Raw genomic sequence first — 21,960 nt, 5'->3', positions numbered from 1 at the left:
AGGCAGCTCATAAATTAATAAAATGCTCATCAATGGTGAATTGCATTTGCCTTGGACAGAAGAAACTTGAAATATGTGATAAAATACACAGATGTATACAGTTAGATATATATATATATTTCCCCCCCCCCCCCCCAAATCTATCTCTCTCTCTCTCTCTCTCTCTCTCTCTCTCTCTCTCTCTCTCTCTCTCTCTCTCTCCGCATTCCCCATCCCTTGCCGAGTACAGGCCAAATATCTTCAACAGAAATCCATTCACATAAAACCATCCCTCCTGCTATTAAGCTAGAAGATAGCTTCCACTATCTTTGTGAAAGTCATTTGTGTAGATTTCTTTGGCCTCTGTTATGATATACAACTCAGACGTTTTCCTATACACTAGTGTTGGAAACAAACACATAAAGACAATCAATAGAAATCAAATCGTAAGTTAAAAAGTAATTGTTTAACAAGCATCCCACATCTACAGTACTGCAGTCCTAATAAACCTGACAAATATTTTTGCAACCATACCAAAGTTGTAACACCAAAGAAAAATACAGAAACATCATAAAATATTTTGGCCATTCTTTCATTGGTAAATAATTTCAACTTATAACTTTCATACATATATTTCTTCTTTTATGAAGTTTATTGGTATTATTATATTATTATTATTATATTATTATTATTATTATTATTATTGTTCTTAAAATGGTGAAAATATTTGTATTACTTCTCTTTAGTACTATATATGTATATATGGTAAATCAATTAGTGCTCCAGACAGAACTATTACATAAGAAAAGAAGTAACACATTAAACATTCTGTGACTGGAAAGAATATTGTGTTTAATCTGACAAAGCTGCACATATAGTTTATTAAAATTGTACTCATACTACATTAAAAATCTGAAATGAGATGCATGCCTCTTGCACCTTTAAAAATGACAGCACAATATAATCACAAAACAGGCAACAGACTTGGTGTTATACAGTGTAATTTTCTATAACAATGTTGGAATATTATGTCACATTATTGTACAGAATCGTAAGTTGTTCACCACACAACCACAATGGTCAAATGAAGAACAAACTGTCTGTTAGAACACACAATGTATTTAACAGGGAACAGTAATTAACATTTCTATCAGTCAGTAGGAACTCGAATGTAAAAAATTATATTACATATTTGCACTATAAACATTGGTGGAATCCAACCCATAAGCACACAAATAGATAGACAATTCACATAATATTATGAGATATGGATGTCCCAATGTGCACGAAGAGAGTTTGAAGCAGGCACTTGGAACATTTATTAAAAATATTTTTTTTAAGAGAATTAAGTTTCAACTATATAATATCATTTCTAATGTCTTGTGTACATCTTCCACACACAATATACATATTTATGTGTAAATAACTATATTTTTAAACATAAAAGATAGTACACATAAAGAAACAACTTTGAAAACATTTTCGAAGAGACATTGCAGTGCAGTTCTCAAAACAAAATGTATAATATGAACAATTATTTACAATCACCATTTTATTGAAACTGCACAGAATTCTAGGAATGTCAGATATGTTTCTATATTTAGATGATAATAATAAAGCTTCATTTGGAAATCAGAGTATTTCATATTGTCTTGTAAACTAGTTCTATCTTTAATTCCAAACACGATGGGATAATGAGAATTGAAGTAGAAATTCAATCACTAAAGTTTCAAAAGTAACAAAGTGTCTGAGTGTTTATAGCATTAAATGTATTGAACTACAATTTACAAATGTCAAAGTATCATTTAATGTTTAATGTACACAGATGGAATGAATACAAAGTTTTCAGACACGTGTGTTTGAAAATTATGAGTATGCAGAATGCTATTGCTCTCCAATAACATACTTAAACAGCTAAAATAATACAGGTTGCAGTGTCAATTCTAATTATCTTACTTTTATTGCTTCTGGCATGTGTACACAGCTCAAACCAACCAGGAAGACCATGAGAAGGTTTGAATGAGAAGTGGAACATGTATCCAGACACACTGTTCACCTGACATGGAACATTCATCTTCTAACAGTATTATTCCATCAACAAGGAGGTAGGCGCATCTCTCTTTTCACCTATAAGTATCACAAAATACATATCAGAAGACACAAAAAAAATTCTAGGAGCTGGTATTCTGTGCACCCCTACAACGAAGTGGACATGAATCACATGAAATGCAAATATGATATTTATTTCTTAATTACTACTATTAAAATAGCTTCTAGCATTGAAATTCATAAAATGGAAATGAAGATTTGTAGGTCAGTACGTCATACACAGATGTCTACTGTGAAACATGTTTGCTGTTTTATCAGATTAATAGTAGTCAAACGATAATTTTCTTGTTGGTTACAGAAGTCACATTGCAAAAACTGAACTCCCTCATAAAAATTTCTGAGAGGATCTTTACACGAAATTCAAATTGGCTTAATATTCCTACAATTAACTCATGTATTACAAAACTACTGCTGCCTCTACTAATGTCACTAACTAACAGTATCCATGAAAATTTAAGTGTGGAGAAACTATATTGCAATAGTTTTGTGCCAGCAATGAACCACAAGCATAAAAAAGACATCTTCAGCCTTCCAAGATCACGGCGTAAAATAAAAGACAGCTACTATCCATAGTTTCACCGTCTTACTGTGTAGGCTTTAGCAAAGTGTCAAAACATTTTGTCACTTTTACTTCATTTTATGACACTTTCTGGGACTTGATCAGACTCTGAATGTGGCTCTCCAGCAGGGATACGACTTCCTCAAATCCTGCCCTGAAATGAGATCCATCCTTCATGAAATCCTCCCCACTCCACCAAGAGTGTCTTTCCGCCGTCCACCTAACCTTCGTAACCTCTTAGTTCATCCCTATGAAATCCCCAAACCACCTTCCCTACCCTCTGGCTCCTACCCCTGTAACCGCCCCCGGTGTAAAACCTGTCCCATGCACCCTCCCACCACCACCTACTCCAGTCCTGTAACCCGGAAGGTGTACACGATCAAAGGCAGAGCCACGTGTGAAAGCACCCATGTGATTTACCAACTGACCTGCCTACACTGTGAAGCTTTCTATGTGGGAATGACCAGCAACAAACTGTCCATTTGCATGAATGGAAACAGGTAGACAGTGTTTGTTGGTAATGAGGATCACCCTGTGGCTAAACACGCCTTGGTGCACGGCCAGCACATCTTGGCGCAGTGTTACACCGTCCGAGTTATCTGGATACTTCCCACTAACACCAACCTGTCAGAACTCCGGAGATGGGAACTTGCCCTTCAGTATATCCTCTCTTCTCGTTATCCGCCAGGCCTCAACCTCTGCTAATTTCAAGTTGCCGCCACTCATACCTCACCTGTCTTTCAACAACATCTTTGCCTCTTTACTTCCGCCTCGACTGACATCTCTGCCCAAACTCTTTGCCTTTACAAATGTCTCCATGTGTGTGTGTACGTGCGGATGGATGTGTGTGTGTGTGTGCGCGCGAGTGTATACCTGTCCTTTTTTCCCCCCAAGGTAAGTCTTTCCACTCCCGGGATTGGAATGACTCCTTACCCTCTCCCTTAAAACCCACATCCTTTCGTCTTTCCCTCTCCTTCCCTCTTTCCTGATGAAGCAACCGTTTGTTGCGAAAGCTTGAATTTTGTGTGTATGTTTGTGTGTCTATCAACCTGCCTGCGCTTTTGTTTGGTAAGTCTCATCATATTTGTTTTTAGATATATTATTTACTATGTTAGATATAACAGAAAATACTCATAGTTACGTGTGTCCAACATCAGGAGTACAGCAATGTTTCAGTGCATACTAGATGAGACTAATGGGACATATCACCTAGGGGTCTTCACTGTGTTATCACCAGTGAAAGCTGGGTAGTTGCATTTGTTAGGCTACACATGAACAGTTAAGGTATATTATATTGCCAGGAAAGCCTGAAGAATTACAGTTAAGGCATATAATTACTATTTTACATTTGAGGTCCAGCTAAATTTCCATTACATTTGTTCTTTGTGATATATTTCTCGTTGATGTCTTTATTATACATTTCAGCCTCAGGTCTCACAAATGATGTAACTACTGACTTTGACTTATTACCAAGCTATTAGGAGATTATTTATTATGTTATTTAGTAGCTCATCAATTGAACAGCCCCTGGAAGGTAATTACAGTGTAAACATAGTTGCACTCTGATTCTGAATCTGGCTTGTTCAGTTGCCAAGTTACAATGTAGCATATTCAAATCATCTGATGACAGCTTGGTAATAAGTCAAATTCTGGATCACAGTGCAGATATGTTTACTATTTAAGTACCTCCCCAGTACAATGTGACGTGATGGGAGTAGTAGCTGGGTATGCACGACTTCCAGCAACACAGGACATTGTAGTAAGGCAATGGTGAAAGTTGAAAATTTCTGCTGGACATGGACTCAAACCCCAATTTACCACTTCTCATGAGTGGTTGCCTTAACCACTTTAGCCACCTGGACACAGACCCTAACCAGTTCAAATTTCCAACTTATTACAAGCTGCAATGCAGCAACTCTCGTCCATTAACCCCTCTACGCACAAGTTACTGAGTCCCATAGGCGTTTGGATGATATTAGTACAATCATACTGAAACAGATATCAAGGAGTCATTACAGAAATATGTGAGAGTTCTACCAGACATGTCTGATGGAACAGACACCACTTACATATATTCTTTGTAACAACTTCAGAACATCTGAGGATGACCTGTTAATAATTCAAAACTAGCCATGGTACTATTTGTGTGATATGAGGCTGAAATATATAACAAAAACATTTTACATGTTGTTCTCTATGTTTCTGCGAGGAAGGATGCTTACTCAGTGTAAATTTCTTATTTACATCCTACACATCACAGTGCAGTATGTTAAAAACTTATTTATTCATTTGCAAAGTCAAGAATATAGTTTTCTCTGTACAAACTCGCTTAGTGAATTTAAAATGAGACTTATTTAACAAATTCTGTGCAGAAAAATGAATAGTCTCGTACTGTAGATCATGATACTTAAGTGATGAAATATACTACCTTTTGGAGGTTTCCAATTCACTTAAGATTTATCATTGCAAAAGTGCATATGGAGTACACAAAATTATTACATTTACAGATCAATAGCACAAGTGGTTCTGAGGTACCAGGTGTTGATCTATGCTGAAACACCCATATTAGTATATGGTGTAGCCTCCAAGGGTGGCAATGCAGATGCTGACTACGGCAACCAGTTGATCATACACGTGGCAAATACCATTCTCTGATACATTATGCTGCACCTGCTTGACCTGGTTACATTGTTATGTAGGAGTTGTTAGTTGATGAATTGCACAAGTCACTTCTCATCCTATCCTATCCCACACATCCAGAGATTCTGCTGGCCACAGAAGCTGTTGCATATCTTGAAGGGCACATTGAATTTCATGGTCAGTGTGTGTGTGTGTGTGTGTGTGTGTGTGTGTGTGTGTGTGTGAGAGATAGATAGATAGAGAGAGAGAGAGAGAGAGAGAGGGAGAGAGAGAGAGGGAGAGAGGGGGAGAGAGAGAGAGAGAGAGAGAGAGAGAGAGAGAGAGAGAGAGAGAGAGAGAGAGAGAGAGAGAACATTATCCTGTGACACAATACTGCACCCTCCTGTTGCAAGAACGGGAAAAGAATGGACTAACAACATTTTACACATACTGAGTGCTGGTCAGCATCACCTCCAGAAGCACCAAAGATGAACAACAGTTGTAGGTTATTGCATCCCAGACCATAAGGACTGGGGTGGAGGCAGTGTGTCTTAGACGAATACACTCTATGAGACAGTGCTCATATGGGCAAATTACCATAACTTGCATGCAAGAAGAATCTGGTTTCATCTCTGAAGACCACAGTGTGCTATTCCATCTCTCAAGAGATCCTGATGGCACTAGTCGAGCCATGCATGTCGGATGCTGTTGCATAAGTGGAAAATGAGCTCAAGGCGTGCATGCCCGTAGTCCTACTGCTAATAACCAGTTTGCAGCAGTCCACGTTGACACATCTAAGCTCACAATCCATCTTTTTTGTGGTAGCTGTACAGTATGTCACCCTAAAAGCACGAGGATGAAGAAGACAATGGAAACCTCTGCATTAAAGGTACATAATGTGGATTCACAGGGCATGTGATGTGTAACTGAAAAAGTGTCTTGATGACTTCTCCATTGGCAAAAGATTCCAGATTTTCCCCCATTTGGATCTCTGAGAATGGACTGCCAAGAGAGAGGTAACCATGATAAAATGAGGGAATAACCAACAAAAGGGTATCACTCTACCAGTCAGAGCACCTGAACATGACAGGGAAGCTAGAACATCTGATAAAGCAAATGCTTAGTCTTGATCTTGATATTGTGGGGGTCAATTAAATGAAATGGAAGAAAGATATAGATTTCTGGCCAGATGAATATTGGATAATATCAACAGCAGCAGAAAATGGTCTAACAGAAGTAGGATTCATTATGAATAGCAAGGTAGGTCAGATAGTTACTGTGAATCCAGGAGGATTAATGTGGAAAGAAGTGCACTACTGAAGTACTAGGGAATGATGTGTTTGAACTTCTGTCTCTATATGATATGATAATGAATATCACAGAAGACAGCTCAGTTGAAGATCAATGGACATTTCTAAAAGGGCAATCACACAAATTGGACAGGCAAAAATAGGTACAAGGAAGGTAACTGTGAAGAAAGCTTGGGTAACAGGAGAAATGCTTCTACTGATCAACTAAAGAAAGAAGTACAAAAATGTTCAGGGAGATACAGGAACACAATAGTGTAAGTCACTTAGGAATGAAAGAAATAGGAAATGCACAAAAGCTAAGGTGAAATGGCTGCAGGGCAAAAACAAAAAATCTAAAAAGAAATTATTGTTGGAAGGACTGATTCAGCATACAGAAAAGTCAAGACAACATTGGTTGAAATTAAAAGCAAGGGTGGCAACTTTAAGAGTGCAATGGGAATTTCACTGTTAAATGCAAGGAAGAGAGTAGATAGATGGAAAGAGTGAACTGAAGGTTTGTACAAGGAGGAGGTCATTTCTGATGACCTGACACAAGTTGACATGGGAATCAATATGGAAGACATACGGATCTAGTATTAGAGAGAGAATTTAACCAAGCTTAGGACGACTTAGTTTGAAATAAGACAGAAGGGACAGTCAGCATTCATTCAAAATTTCTAAAATTGTTGGGACAAAATGGCAACTAAATGACGATTCAGGTTGGTGTGTAGAATCTACGAGACTATGGATATACCATCAGACTTTTGTAAAAGCATCATTTACAGAATTCTGAAAACATTAAGAGCATTTAAGTGTGAGAACTATTGCACAATGAGCTTAACAGTTCTTGCATCCAAGCTGCTGAAAAGAATAATATACAGGTGAATAGGAAAAATTGAAGATCTGCTACATGATAATCAGTTTGGCTTTAGGTAAGATAACATGATAGAGAGGCATTTCTGGGTTTCATAATGGAAGTTTGACTTAAGAAAAACAAAGACACTTTCATGGAATTTGTCAACCTACAAAAAGTGTTACACAGTATAAAATGGTGCAAGATTTTCGAAATTCTGAGAAAAATAGGAAAGAGCAACAAGCAAAGTTGGGCAATATACAGCAAGTACAAGAATCCACAGAGAAAATTAAGAATGGAAAACCTAGAACAAAGAGCTTGGAATAAAAAAGGTGTAAGACAGGAATGCAACTTTTCTACCGTACTGTTCAATCCATGCATGAAAGAAACAATGATGAAAATCAGAGAAAGGTTCAGGGGTAGGATTAAAATTCAGAGTGAAAAGATATCAATGATAACATTTGCTGATGACATGTCATCCTCAGTGAACGTGAAGAAGAATTACAGGACCTGTTGAATAGAATGAACAGCCTAACAAGCACACAGTATGAACTGAAGATAAGCCTTAAAGACAAAAGTAATGACAAGTAGTAGGAATGAGAATATCAAGTTTAACATCAAAACGGGTGACAACAAAGTAGACGATCTTCAGGAATTCTGTTACCCTGGAAGCAAACTAACAAATTACACACAAAGCATGCACAACAAGCAGACTAACACTGAATAAAGGGCATTCTTGACCAAAAGAAATCTATGAGTAACAAATGTAGGATTTAATTTGAGGAAAAAATTTCTGAGAATGTGCATTTGGAAGACAGCATCATGTGCTAGTGAATCATGGATTGTGGGAAAATCAGAAAAGAAGAGAATCTAAGCATTTCAGATCTGGTGCTACAAAATTATGCTGAAAATTATATGATATGGACTGACAAGACAAAAAAAGTAAGAAGGTTATATTGGAATGCAGGTTTTCTCAGAAAATTTCATTGATGAAATCTTCTTGGGTTACCACCTAAGTTGTGGTGTTTTGTTTTCGTAACTTTTTTTGAAAGTTACATTGTCTGAAAGTGAAGTGTTTGGTTCATGTCCAGTTCATTCCTTTATAACTGCTGGACTGCAGTCTCCTCTGCTGAGGTCAAATGGGTGGATCAATCACATGCCTCTGGAGGAGACATTGCGGCCAGGGCCTGAGGGAGGGGGGGGGGGGGGGAAGAGGGGGGAGGCGGCATGTGGCAGGGTGGATATTGTCTGGACATTGGGTCCTCCTACTACCTGTCTATTCTGCCCACTACTTCTGCCACTTTCACATCAGAGCATTCCGGACACATTTTTGCTAATGCCACATCCCATGCAGAGGTCAGATGGAAACCGCTGTCCTGGTTGACATGATCATTATATACTCTTATTTGTTCTGCCTCATTGACGAACGAATCACAGAACCTTTGGCAAGGTACAGCACTTTTGTCTGTTCAAAAACAAACATGTGTCCATTGATTCTGTGCTCTAACAATGCAGACTTTTAGGTTTGGCCAAAGTGAATACTTCCCACTTTTTTTGAACAGTGCGGTGAGATGCACACTATGTCTGACCAATGTTCTGCCTGTGACACTCACAACCTATGCTCCAGATGCCAAGTGCCTGTAAGCCCTAGTTGGTCTTCGACTGACACAAATAAATTCTAAATTTTGACCACCAAGCAAAAAACTGGTTTTTATACTGTACTTCTCCATTATCCTGGCAATCTTGGCTGTGGACAACAATGCATATGGATGGAATGCCATACACTTGGCTTCTTCTTGGGATTGTTATCTTTCTTCCTTTTCCTTGGCTGGAGAGTGTGTTTCATTTTTGTTTCCGAGTAGGCATTCTTGTGAAAGGTTTCGCGGAGATGATATAACTTGGTAGACAGACTTCCCTTGTCGCATATGGCTCGCTGCCACATGTACTGGGCCGGTGAGCAAAGATGTGTGCTGCACTGGATGGTGGTAGCTATTGACATTTAGGTACAGGTCTGTGTGTGTTTTCTTCCCACAGGCAAAATGTCCCATACATGCCTTCATGGTTGTTCTGTATCAGAATGTGTAGGAATGGTAGGCATCCTTTTCCTTCCACTTCTTTGGTGTTGCGTGTGCTGTTAAAATGGCACAAGAATTCTAATAGGTTTTCTTCACCATGTGACAAAACCCTGAATGTTACAGAAACATCTCTGTAAAATATCAGTGGTTTCAGCTGTGTGGTTTTGAGAGCTGTTTCCTAGAAGTGTTCCACATACACACTGGCAATGCCTGGCACCAGAAGGTAACACATGGTGACTCCATCCATCTGTTTGTAGAACTTCTGACTACATTGGGAGAACAACACACATGGTCATGTTTGTTTCACTCATGGAAGAGCAACACTGAAATGAAAACTTGATCTGGCAGAAACCTGAGTTTAGACATAAATTATCCTGAAAAAGTTTGAAGAACCCAAATTAAGTGAGAAGTCAAGAAATATTTTACCACATCCTACGTATCCTTAACGACTGCAAAGAGAAAATTAGACTAATTACAGTGTGCAGATAGGCTTTTTTGTAATAATTCTTCCAGAATTCCACACATAAATGAAATGGAAAGAATCCCTGCTATTTGGTACAATGGGTTGTGTGCTCTGCCATGCACTTCATGTTAGTTTCAGAATATGGATAAATTCACATTACTATGCTGTCAATTCATAGCCACACTCAAGACCAAATCAGAAAGCAGGTTCATCAATATAAAGTACAACACTTAGCACTGAAAGCACATTTAATACAAACATTAACATAAAGTTACAACAGAACATAACTTGTGGACAGAGACTACTGATATTTACACAGGCATTATATGCAAAAGAACTTTTGAGAACCTTTTATAAATGATAAATATGTCATAAGAAATAATTGCTGGTGGTTAAGTCTGAACTGGCAACCTGCAGCATGCCAGTAAAGCTAACCACTACTTTACACTGTATACAACACATCTCACAGTATTGCTCCCTCTCCTGCAGTATCAGTGAGCTGCTGTTTTAGAAGTTCTCATTGCAACCAACTACAGCACCCTGGATCTAGATCTTGTCAATGGTTCTCTGCATCGCAACACTGGTGGATCCTCAAATTCTGGTCGTGTTATCACGCCCTCTTCACTATGAAGAGCATGAAAGGTAACCACTCCCCTTGAAGTTTCTTGATCATCAAGTGGATTTTCAGTCTTCTTTAACAAGAAGTCTCCACCATCATCCTATGTCTCAGGAGTGAAGGAGGACACGAATGACACTTGGCACCTTTGTCTTCTCAATGAAGGCTCATAATCCTCGACTTCAAAAGTGACATCCAACAAGTGCCAGGATACAATATGAACAAATGTAGCACTTTAGTAACTTTCCTATCAATCCCACTTTCCGTGCAGGTGTAAAAATATGTACCACATCACCCAAACTGTATCTCACTAGCCGGTTCTAGGCTTGCACTGCTCCTGGTCTTTCTCCTTGCCATCCAGGATTCATGTGGGAGCCAGCTGTCTTGCTTCTTCAGTCCTGTTTATGAGATGGTTTACACAGTTTTCCTCAGTATCATCAAAGTGAAAGGGGAATAGTGTATTCATTGTTGTTTCAGCCTCATGAGCAGGAAGTACAGTGAGAAGCAGAAAGTGTCTAGTTTTGCTGTGCTGTAGGTGAATGCTACAACAGACAGTACTGTATCTACATCTACATCTACATTTATACTCCGCAAGCCACCCAACGGTGTGTGGTGGAGGGCACTTTACATGCCACTGTCATTACCTCCCTTTCCTGTTCCAGTCGCGTATGGTTCGCGGGAAGAACGACTGTCTGAAAGCCTCCGTGCACGCTCGAATATCTCTAATTTTACATTCGTGATCTACTCGGGAGGTATAAGTAGGGGGAAGCAATATATTCGATACCTCATCCAGAAACGCACCCTCTCGAAACCTGGCAAGCAAGCTACACCGTGATGCAGAGTGCCTCTCTTGCAGAGTCTGCCACTTGAGTTTGTTAAACATCTCCGTAACGCTATCACGGTTACCAAATAACCCTGTGACGAAACGCACTGCTCTTCTTTGGATCTTCTCTATCTCCTCCGTCAACCCGATCTGGTACGGATCCCACACTGATGAGCAATACTCAAGTATAGGTCGAATGAGTGTTTTGTAAGCCACCTCCTTTGTTGATGGACTACATTTTCTAAGGACTCTCCCAATGAATCTCAACCTGGTACCCGCCTTACCAACAATTAATTTTATATGATCATTCCACTTCAAATAATTCCGCACACATACTCCCAGATATTTTACAGAAGTAACTGCTACCAGTGTTTGATCCGCTATCATATAATCATAAAATAAAGGATCCTTCTTTCTATGTATTCGCAAAATGTCTCTGTTTGACATAAACATACACCAGGACCATGTCTACCAATATTTGATTAAAGAATTCTGCAGGACCATTCATCTGTAGGTGGCAGGCAGTTGTTACCTTGTGGTTGATGTTGCAACATGAAATTACCTCTGATACTAGTCTCAACTGGAAAACTTTTCCACAATCAGAACTGGTCACAGTGAATGCTCCATGCTTCAAAATGATATCTTACACAAGGAACCTTACAATTTCCAGAGTTTCGGCATTCATCACAAGTTTGGGGAAAGTGTAGTGAACATCCCAATTTGGTGGAATGTTCCTGCTACAGGTGTAATTGGTACCAGAAGGCCCAGATGTAATTTTGGCATGTTCTCCTGTCACTGGCATGTGCTTCTGTCAGTGGTTCACACAGTATCTAACAAACTGGCAATCTGCGCCTGATTCTGTCTAGAGTCTTCATGAGTCCCAGGTGACCAGATGTTGGAATTTTGTGGGAAAACTTTAGCATAGCCAACTATAGTTAGCTGGGATGACAAGCAACTATTTCCACCCCCGTGTATCACAGTTTCTCTTATATATATCCACAGATTGGGGGTATAATGGTTAGTGTTACTGTTTCTTGTTCGTGGGGACCCAGGTTCGATTTCTGGTCAGCCTGGAGATTTTCTTCATTTGGGTATTGGGTGTCTGTGTTGTCCTAATCATTTCATCTTATCTTCATTGATGTTCAAATCGCCATAGAGGCATCAAATGAAAAGATTTGCACCAGGCAGTCAAGTAACCCTAGACAGGGTGTCCCAGCCAATAATACCATACTATAATTGCTTTTGCCCTTATTAAATGTTCCATTCATTAACTGGAGTTCTGTTTTGGTCAGTACCTCATTCTTTAAGGCCTGCATGGTTTTCAGAAAGCCTTGATCTTCCTTGTGTTCAATAGCAATATCAGTTAATGCAACAATGACTGAAATTCAATTTGTGCTGTTGTGTTCTGCCACAGGATTCCTTTAAAGACAATCTGTGTCCTTGTATTTGGGAACTTTTTGATGACCCAAACAACTACAAGGCACTCTTTCTCAGTTTAGTTCCTCTTGGACTTGTAGAGTACTCTGGAAGCATAAGCTATCGTCCTTTTTAGGCCATCCCTGAATTTGTACTATAACTGCACCAATCCTATAATGGCTAGCATTGGTGTGAATTACTGTCTTAGTATTCTAATCATAAATGCTAGGGTTGAATAAGATGTTAGTGCCACCTTAAGGATATGGAAAGACCTTTCTTATACTTTGTTCCACGGATATTTGGTGTCTCCCTGCAGTAGCTCTGGCAAGGGTCGTGCCTTAGTACATAACTCTTATGAACTGCCAGCAATAGAACATTTTGGTAAATTTCTCACATCAAGAACATTCCAAGGAGTCAGAAAATCTGTGACTGCTCTTATTTTCACTGGATCAGGATAGACTCAGTCATCACGCACCAGGTGCGTCAAGATGCTTCATCAGCAAAGAAGCACTTTCCGGTACAGATGGAGACCTGCAGTCTGAATGCATTTCAACATGGTTGTCAAGCAGCTTAAACATCCTCCTCGCTAATGACCTTCTGGTCACTACTGTGGTGGTAGATTGTTTAATGTCTTCAAGAAATAGTGTAACATACTAAGAAACAGATCCAAAAATATCATGGCATTTCTTTCCTATGTCCTGCGTGGCAGCAGCAGTGCTTTAGTAATTTTAAATTGGAGTCGCTATTTAGGAAAAGATAGAAGTGCTTCTTTGCTGATGAAGCATCTTGAGGCACCTGGTGTGTGGTGACTGAGTCTAACAAAGACATGTTTTCCATTTCAAGTGTCAAAGTGGATTGTCCACAACACTCTAAGGTGGCTGTAGTCTTACATAGCCCAAATGACATACCTTGGAGCTTATAGAAGCCACCTTTTCCCAGTCAGCCTCAGTTTGCCAGTACCCTGTCTGCATGTCCTAGTAGAGAAATTCAGGGTGTCCCAAAAAGAATGACCTGATTTTAACATGTAATAATATTGAGACAAATGTCACTAGGTAACAGAAACAGTGCTGTATGTAATCAGCCTGGTCTAGAGTTTCAGAAAAAATCCGCTAAATGTTGCTATGAGTGCTGACCTGGAGTGTGCAGCCAGTCTTATGTAATATGGCGTCCACACAACAGAAGGCATAATGTGTTAATGAATTTAGTTGTACTCAATCAGTGATTGCAGTTCAGCGGGTGTTTCATATTCGATTTTGTGCCAAACCACCATCACCAAAGAAGATTTGACAGTGGTATAAACAGTTTGAAGAAAAAGGGTGCCTCTGTAATGGCAAAACTCCTGGCCAGCCACACACTCCTGAATGAACAGTGGAACAAATCTGATGAGCATTTGAGCGGAGTTTACGCATAATGCTAGCTGAGAACTTGCATTACCGCGCATGACAATGTGGCGTGTGTTACGGCGTCGTTTAGCCCTCAAACCATACTGATTACAACTGGTACAAGCTCTTTGAGATACTGACAAAGTGAAGCGAGTGGATTTTAGCAGTACTATTATAGAGAACACGGAAGATGACACTTTTATGTCACTATTGATATTCAGCGATGAGGCAATGTTCCATGTTAGCGGTAAGGTTCACTGTCATAATGAATGTAAGCGGGGGCTCAAAAATCCTCATGAAACAATTGAACATCAACATGAGTCACCAAAAGTGAATGTTTTTTGTGCTGTTTCGCAAAGCATGGTTTATGGGATCTACTTTTTTGAGGAAGAAACTGTAACAGGACAATTGTATCTTGCATTGCTATGGAACTGGTTATTCACACAACCTGACTCTGACAATTCAATCTATCAGCAAGATGGAGCACCTCTGCATTGGCACAACAAATTGTGCAGCTTCCTCAATGCAAAACATGCCTCAACGTTGGATAGGGCATACAGGACCGCAAGACCAGGCTTTACACTCTTGGCCTCCTAGGTACCCTGACTTAACACCATGTGATTTCTTCCACTGGGGATACATTAAACAATGTGTTTACATTTATCCCTTACCTCGTGACACTGATGAACTGAAAACCAGAATAGGAGCTGCTACAGATTCAGTGACAGAAGACACCTTGTGCTCAATTTGGGATGAATTCAGCTATTGGCTAGATATCGTCCGTGCAGCCAATGGAGAACATACTGAACATTTATGACAGATTTTTATAAACTTCTGTCTTTTCTGGGTAATTAGGTATTCCATTTGTTGGTGTTAAGCCCTTCTTCCTAATAAATAGTTCTGTTTAAAATTGGGTCATTCTTTTTGGGACACCCTGTATTTTATTCCTCTCAAGTAATCTGGGGTGTCATCAATGCTTGACAATGGGTAGACGTCTTTCTTTGTGATTTTATTCAGTCATCCATAATCAACACAGAAGCATCATGTGCTATCCTTCTTCACAAGCACCACAGGAGAGGATCAGGATACTCTGAGGGTTGTAGTGTCATCTTCACCTCCTGGATTATCTGTACTTCAGTCAGTAATGCCCTATAAGAGTATTTGGTGGATGACCCCAATGATGCTACAACATTTTACCATGAGTCTCTTGGTATGTTTTTTTATTCCAGGTTTTAAAGAATCCAAAAACTGGTGCAGAATGGATAACACTCACTAACATTGTTTCTTGAATTGGCCAGATCATATTGGCTGTTAAATAGTGGTTTCCTATTGTATGTTGTCTGTAGTGGTAGCAGAGCACAATTCTTTGTTGATGGCATTGAGCTGCATTTCCTGGACTGGTTTGGCCATCCATACATACATTCCTTTAGGAACAAGCAGTGGCTGCTCATGATAATTAGTGATCCCAAGTTCTTCTTGACCACCTATAATGCTTATGATCAACACTGGCATGTAGATTTATTTTTTAATTGAATAGTGTTTTGCAATTGACAGGAGCGTCAGTGTGCATCTCTATTGATGACAAACTCTCCTCATTGACGATGGAAGAATAAAAACATCTTCAAAAACAAACAAGTGGCCAGAGCAGTCTTTGTTATGGGTGCCTGCTGAAATAACTTTGTTAAACTGGAGCTCTGATCTTTCACAGACTATGACTGCTTGTGATGCCTGTTGGATGTCCCTTCCAAGAATATTATTATAATTACATTTTGATAGAATGACTAATTTGAAGGGCTATGTTCTGCCATTGATAGATATTGTCACAATACATGTTCCTACTGACTGGACACATTTCCCATTTGTGACTTTCAGCACACTCACTTTTATATCTCAAAGCATAGTCTTCCTTATCTGGTAATGATAAGCATCCTAAACTACAGAAAAAGAAGTGTCTTTGTCCGCCAGTGCCTGGACACATTTGCCATGAATGGTAATGTCACCGATATTTTCAGACATCTTTGTGGATTGATAATTTTCATCTGTGGCAGCTTCACCTCCATAACTGGTTGCCTCGCTTAGATTTTCTGAATTCAGCAGCTAGGCGAGTAGCTGGTACCTCTGTAGTATGCCGACAAGGAACAGTTATAGCCTGTGGGGGAGCAGTCTTGTCCATGGTATGGTGATAAACTTCATGCCACAGGTCGGCTATAGCTGTCTGTAGTTAGCTGGCATGAACACAACTGCAGTGATGATTGGTAGTGTAGAAGGCTTCAAAAACTTGTTTTCTTTCTCTGTAGTAATGTAAGTAACCTGGGCATCTGCAGAGGAAACACACTGGTGTTTTGTCCTCTGTCCTTGAGATACCTGTTCTTCTGCAGGGCATTATACTTCAAGGAGGAGCTCATTGTTCCCTTTAGATGCTGGCTTTGGTCCACATCCAAGCTAAAGGAGTCTGTTCTTCCCATCGTGTTTGACTGGTGGTGGAGACTGGCAGTTAAGATCAACAGACACTAATACTTCGACAGCCTCGATTACCTCCTTATGTGCGCAGTTAGCATTCATAGCTTCTGTCTCTTGCTTACTTGATCTGATAGTTGTGCCTGTCATAAAATGCTGCATCTCTTCTCTCACTACTTAGTGTATCAGAAAAGTGAGGTCATGATGGTGTTCTACAACTGCCATAGGGCAACATTCAGGAGTCAGTCATACTTCTTTTGTCTGATTCTTTTCCACTGCATTTCCTCAATGCACTGGCACTACTTGATGAATTCCTGGCTTGTTACAACTCCTTTATTAGAAGAGTTTGGTATATCTCTTCTGCAACTCCTTTCACAAACTGTGAAACTTTTTTGGCTTCTATATATTTGGATTCATAATGTGGCACAGAGCCAAAACATTCCATATACAGGACTGTGTCATTTCCTCAGGATGTAGGACCCTGTTCTTCAATTGTTATTCCACTAAACAGATATGCTGCTGATTGTTGTCAAATGTCTTCTTCAGTGCAGCCTAGAATTACCAAAGCTATTGAGTTTGTCTGCATTGTTCTCAACCCACTGTTGAACTCTGCCATCCAAGTAAAAGTACACAACTCCTAAACACATTATGTCATCCCTCCAATCGTATTAGGTGGCTTAGCTGAAGCTTCTCAGCCATTTCATTGGATCCTGACCAGTGTTCCAGAAAACACGATGGATGCCTGATGTGGAGCTAATTTGTTTCTGTTTTTGAGTGCATTGGTATGTGCAATATATGGACCTTGGGAATGATTTACTACTTGTATTCCTATTCCTGCCCATGCAGATTGATGGCGTTTACATTGCCTAATTGGAGCCACAGTGATGTTGATGTTTTGAAGAAAACTGCATTTCCACAAAACTATGTCTCCTTGTGACCATACTCATGTCTAAATCCAAAAGCAGGGTCATCAATGAAGTACAACACTTAGCAATTAAAGCACCTTTATTTTGAGCACCAATGCACAGCCAGAACAGAACTGAACTCCTAGATTGAGAGTGCTGCTGTTTATACAAGCACAGAATATAAAAACATTACAAACAGAAGAATTTTTGAGAACCTTCCAGATATGATAAATACTAAATAACAAGTAACTACTGGTGGTCAGGTTTGAACTGGTGACCTGCAGCATGTTCACCAAAGGCACTAACTGCTACACTAAACAGCATAAACAGCATAGAGCACTTCTCGTGGCAAAATGGTAAGACTTATGGTGCTGAATGACTATGTTAGCACTGCTCTAAACTGCAAGTTGGATAGAGATGATCACGAACCTAATGCAAGTTTGGAATGATAGTATAATATACTCATGTGAAACAGTTAACCATATTATGTGTATCAATGTGATCAAATAAAGTATAGTTCCCAGTGTATACTTCAGCTTGGATAGGGCAAAATGGAAATGGTTTGTGTATGGAATGATGTTTCAATAAAAACTATGCATGAAAATGTCTCTCGTATATACATTAATCCATTAAATAATGTGCTATATTGCATGACCTTCATAAGTTATGATAGACATCACATTGTTGTTTAACTAACCGTAACTCTTTTCATTTTATCCAGAGTAATGGACAAAATTACAGAAAAATGTTTACTAGGGCATTATCTGTATTAAACATAGAGCTATTGCTTAATTTTGAAGAACCTTGATCATAATAAATCAACAATCTGTAGGGAAATGTAAGTACCACTAATCTCCTAAGAATTGAATATTTACTCAAAAATATTGGCCATTTCTTTTTACAAGAAGTAAATAATAATAAATAAATTGGAAAGTCACTAGATCGTATGTAATATTTTAAATATAATTGTCTAGTGCATATTCCAAAAGTATAAACACAATCTAAAACTGTTTAAATCACTTACTTTGTATAAATTGTAACATTTTCTCTTACACAGAAACTTACCATAAACAGACAACATCTGTCAAACTGGTTTTACACATGCTGCACAAATTCTGGATTTAAGAATGAGAAGCCCATGAATTCAGTCTGGTCGAGATTCATCATGAACAGTTTGTCAGTAGGAGTTAGATCTGTCTTCTCTGATGTGAACTGCTTATCAAAATTACTGACATCTTTACGATGTTTCTATAAGAAGAAAAAGTTTTAGGGTGAATATGTCATTTAAACTACCCAAAAGTCACAGGGATATTACAAGACACATCACAACATCCATTATGGAAAGTCCAGTACGCAAAATAACAATTACTGTCTAGGTTTTCAGCTCTTGCCGCAAAGGTGATGAGCTACATAGTGAACAGATGAACACAGCTAAGGCGGTACATGTGTAGCAGTTGAATCTACTCATTTGCTTTGAGTTATTGTAAAACAAAGTACTTTGTGTAATGCTTGTACTGAGACTTGGTAATACTTGAGAATGAGGTCAAATCTGACAACTACACACAAATCTCCAGTGGTTTCTGTGTACTTCTCACTACTTCACCTTCAAGGAGAGCAGTAAAGAGAAATATGAACAAGTCATTTAAAAAAATGACAAATAAGAGGAAAGGCAGCTATTCACTCATAGATTAATAATGGATGGTGCATGAATACAATTTTATTCTACTGTTTAATATAATAAACAGCAATGTTCCATATGTCATATACATTGATAAATTTTCACAGCTCTCATCAAACAGAGGAAATATGGCTACTTTCTAGAAAATTTTGTATTGGTGAATTATATTTGATTCTTAATTCTCAAGCTGTTACTTAGATAATGAAAGGGAACTTTAAACAGTAAGAAGGCTAGTTGGAATGATGGATCTTGGCAATTCACTTAATAGCTAATGCATAAAAATAAATGGAAACATTTATCTTTTCATGTGATGTCTTTTTAGTTTTAAAACATTAATACACTGAGGTAAAAATTCTGAATTTTCTGTTGATAGACTAAAATGCTCATCTCAAATTCATATACGTATCATAAGAACAAACTAAGTAAGAATTATTATTATATGATTTTAATCTTACTATTTTTGGCTTGAAAGGAGGCTGGACTTCACGGTTCTCAATTTTTTCCCAGTCAATCCTTCTGAAAAATGCATGACCTCTGACATCCTCTTCTCCACTTGTCCCACACCCAAGTCTTTTCATTGGGTTCTTAGTAAGAAACTAAAAAAATAAAATAAAATTACTGAGCAGTGCAACAGCTTCATTATTTTTGACATATTCAAGGAATCCTGGAGAGATACTAACCCCTTTACATGCTTCTTTTGCCTCCTTTGATAAGCTCTTAGGATATGAGACATTGTGATCAGTGATTGCAGCAAAAAGTTCTTCTTCATCTTCACCATCAAATGGAGGCTGTCCAACAAGCATTTCATACAGCAATACACCATAAGCCCACCAGTCCACAGATTTCCCATAAGGCTGATACAAAATAATCTGAAAGTGAGATTATTATGATAAATTCGACAATCTCTGACACTTTCTGTTTTAAGAACTGTGCTAGTATACTCAAGGGTACACACTGCAAGATGGATGGAGAAATAGTATTCTGAGATTACACTGCAATATGAAAACAAAATCGTCAATCTCACAATCAGTAATTAGATACAGCTTTCAGTTTGCAGTATTATGTTAAAAAACTGTGCAGCTGTAAGAACCTAACAAATGCTCCTACGAGATGGATTTGGATTTAATGTATAAAAACTTTTCCATAGACTTTTTTCGGCAAACTGATATAAAATTCTAAACTTCAACAATGTACTCTGTTACCTCCATCAGGAAAACAACTGACTCTTAAAGAGGGATGTACCCTGGAACCAGAGATATAAATCAATGATACAACACAAGTTTCATCAATGTTTCCAACAAGTAAGGGTCCAAGTCTGTAGCCCACTCCATCATAGCCCCCTGATATCAAACACCCACTTTCAATCTGATGCAACAACTCTGGCAAGATTTTATATGGTAGAGACTGAAGATGCAAAATATTATTTCTATTGTCCACCATGAGCCTGAATGCACCTGATGGCATTGTGAGCACATAATGTAATAAGAAAAGTATATAAGGAAAGCAGAGTTGACTGGAAATCGTTCTAGCGATGATACAGGCTGCAAATGGATAAATACACTTACATAAGTGGCTCTTACAGATGGCAGATTGCTATGGCCCAGAACCTGGAAATAAGCACCTTGGAAATTGCAAAACTCATTATCTCTTTGTGTTGTACTGTTGCGAATTGTGGTTCAAGGATGGTGAAACTACAAACTATAAGTAGGCAACAAGGTGTTGCACCATATGTAAGCCGGGATAGGCAGCAAAAATCTGTGGCAAATCTGATTACACAGTACAGTGCTGTTGCAGAAGTTGTTGTTGTTGTTGTTGTCTTCAGTCCTGAGACTGGTTTGATGCAGCTCTCCATGCAACTCTATCCTGTGCAAGCATCTTCATCTCCCAGTACCTACTGCAACCTACATCCTTCTGAATCTGCTTAGTGTATTCATCTCTTGGTCTCCCTCTACGATTTTCACCCTCCACGCTGCCCTACAATGCTAAATTTGTGATCCCTTGATGCCTCAGAACATGTCCTACCAACCGGTCCCTTCTTCTTGTCAAGTTGTGCCACAAACTCCTCTTCTTCCCAATTCTATTCAATACCTCTTAATTAGTTTTGTGATCTATCCATCTAATCTTCAGCATTCTTCTGTAGCACCACATTTCAAAGGCTTCTTTCTCTTCTTGTCCAAACTATTTATCATCCATGTTTCACTTCCATACATGGCTACACTCCATACAAATACTTTCAGAAACGACTTCCTGACACTTAAATCTATACTCGATGTGAACAAATTTCTCTTTTTCAGAAATGCTTTCCTTGCCATTGCCAGTCTACATTTTATATCCTCTACACTTCAACCATCATCAGTTATTTTGCTCCCCAAATAGCAAAACTCCTTTACTACTTTAAGTGTCTCATTTCCTAATCTAATTCCCTCAGCATCACCCGACTTAATTCGACTACATTCCATTATCCTCGTTTTGCTTTTGTTGATGTTCATCTTATATCCTCCTTTCATGTCACTGTCCATTCCGTTCAACTGTTCTTTCAAGTCCTTTGCTGTCTCTGACAGAATTACAATGTCATCGGCGAACCTCAAAGTTTTTATTTCTTCTCCATGGATTTTAATACCTACTCTGGATTTTTCTTTTGTTTCCTTTACTGCTTGCTCAATATACAGATTGAATAACATCGGGGAGAGGCTACAACCCTGTCTCACTTTCTTCCAAACCACTGCTTCCCTTTCAT

General features: G+C 38.8%; 1 protein-coding gene across 3 annotated transcripts in view; it reads right to left on the bottom strand.

Annotated features, from left to right (window-relative positions):
* Positions 1 to 818: 818 nt before the first annotated feature.
* The window catches only part of LOC124798784 (protein kinase C, brain isozyme), a 128,053-nt gene continuing 106,911 nt past the window's right edge, over positions 819 to 21,960 (bottom strand). For all 3 annotated transcript variants that reach the window (XM_047262324.1, XM_047262331.1, XM_047262317.1), the window contains exons 10-13: positions 19,904 to 20,092; positions 19,679 to 19,819; positions 18,611 to 18,793; positions 819 to 2,106 (exon numbers count right to left, since the gene is read on the bottom strand). In XM_047262324.1, the coding sequence (XP_047118280.1) occupies positions 18,641 to 18,793; positions 19,679 to 19,819; positions 19,904 to 20,092 (483 nt within the window). In that variant the 3' untranslated portion in view covers positions 819 to 2,106; positions 18,611 to 18,640. The remainder of the gene's footprint in view (positions 2,107 to 18,610; positions 18,794 to 19,678; positions 19,820 to 19,903; positions 20,093 to 21,960) is intronic.

The sequence above is a fragment of the Schistocerca piceifrons genome, chromosome 1 (assembly GCF_021461385.2).
Source record: "Schistocerca piceifrons isolate TAMUIC-IGC-003096 chromosome 1, iqSchPice1.1, whole genome shotgun sequence".
In the NCBI taxonomy this organism is placed as follows: domain Eukaryota; kingdom Metazoa; phylum Arthropoda; class Insecta; order Orthoptera; family Acrididae; genus Schistocerca; species Schistocerca piceifrons.
The sequence above is the reverse complement of the archived record's forward strand: the minus strand, read 5'-3'. Positions and strand labels throughout refer to the sequence as shown.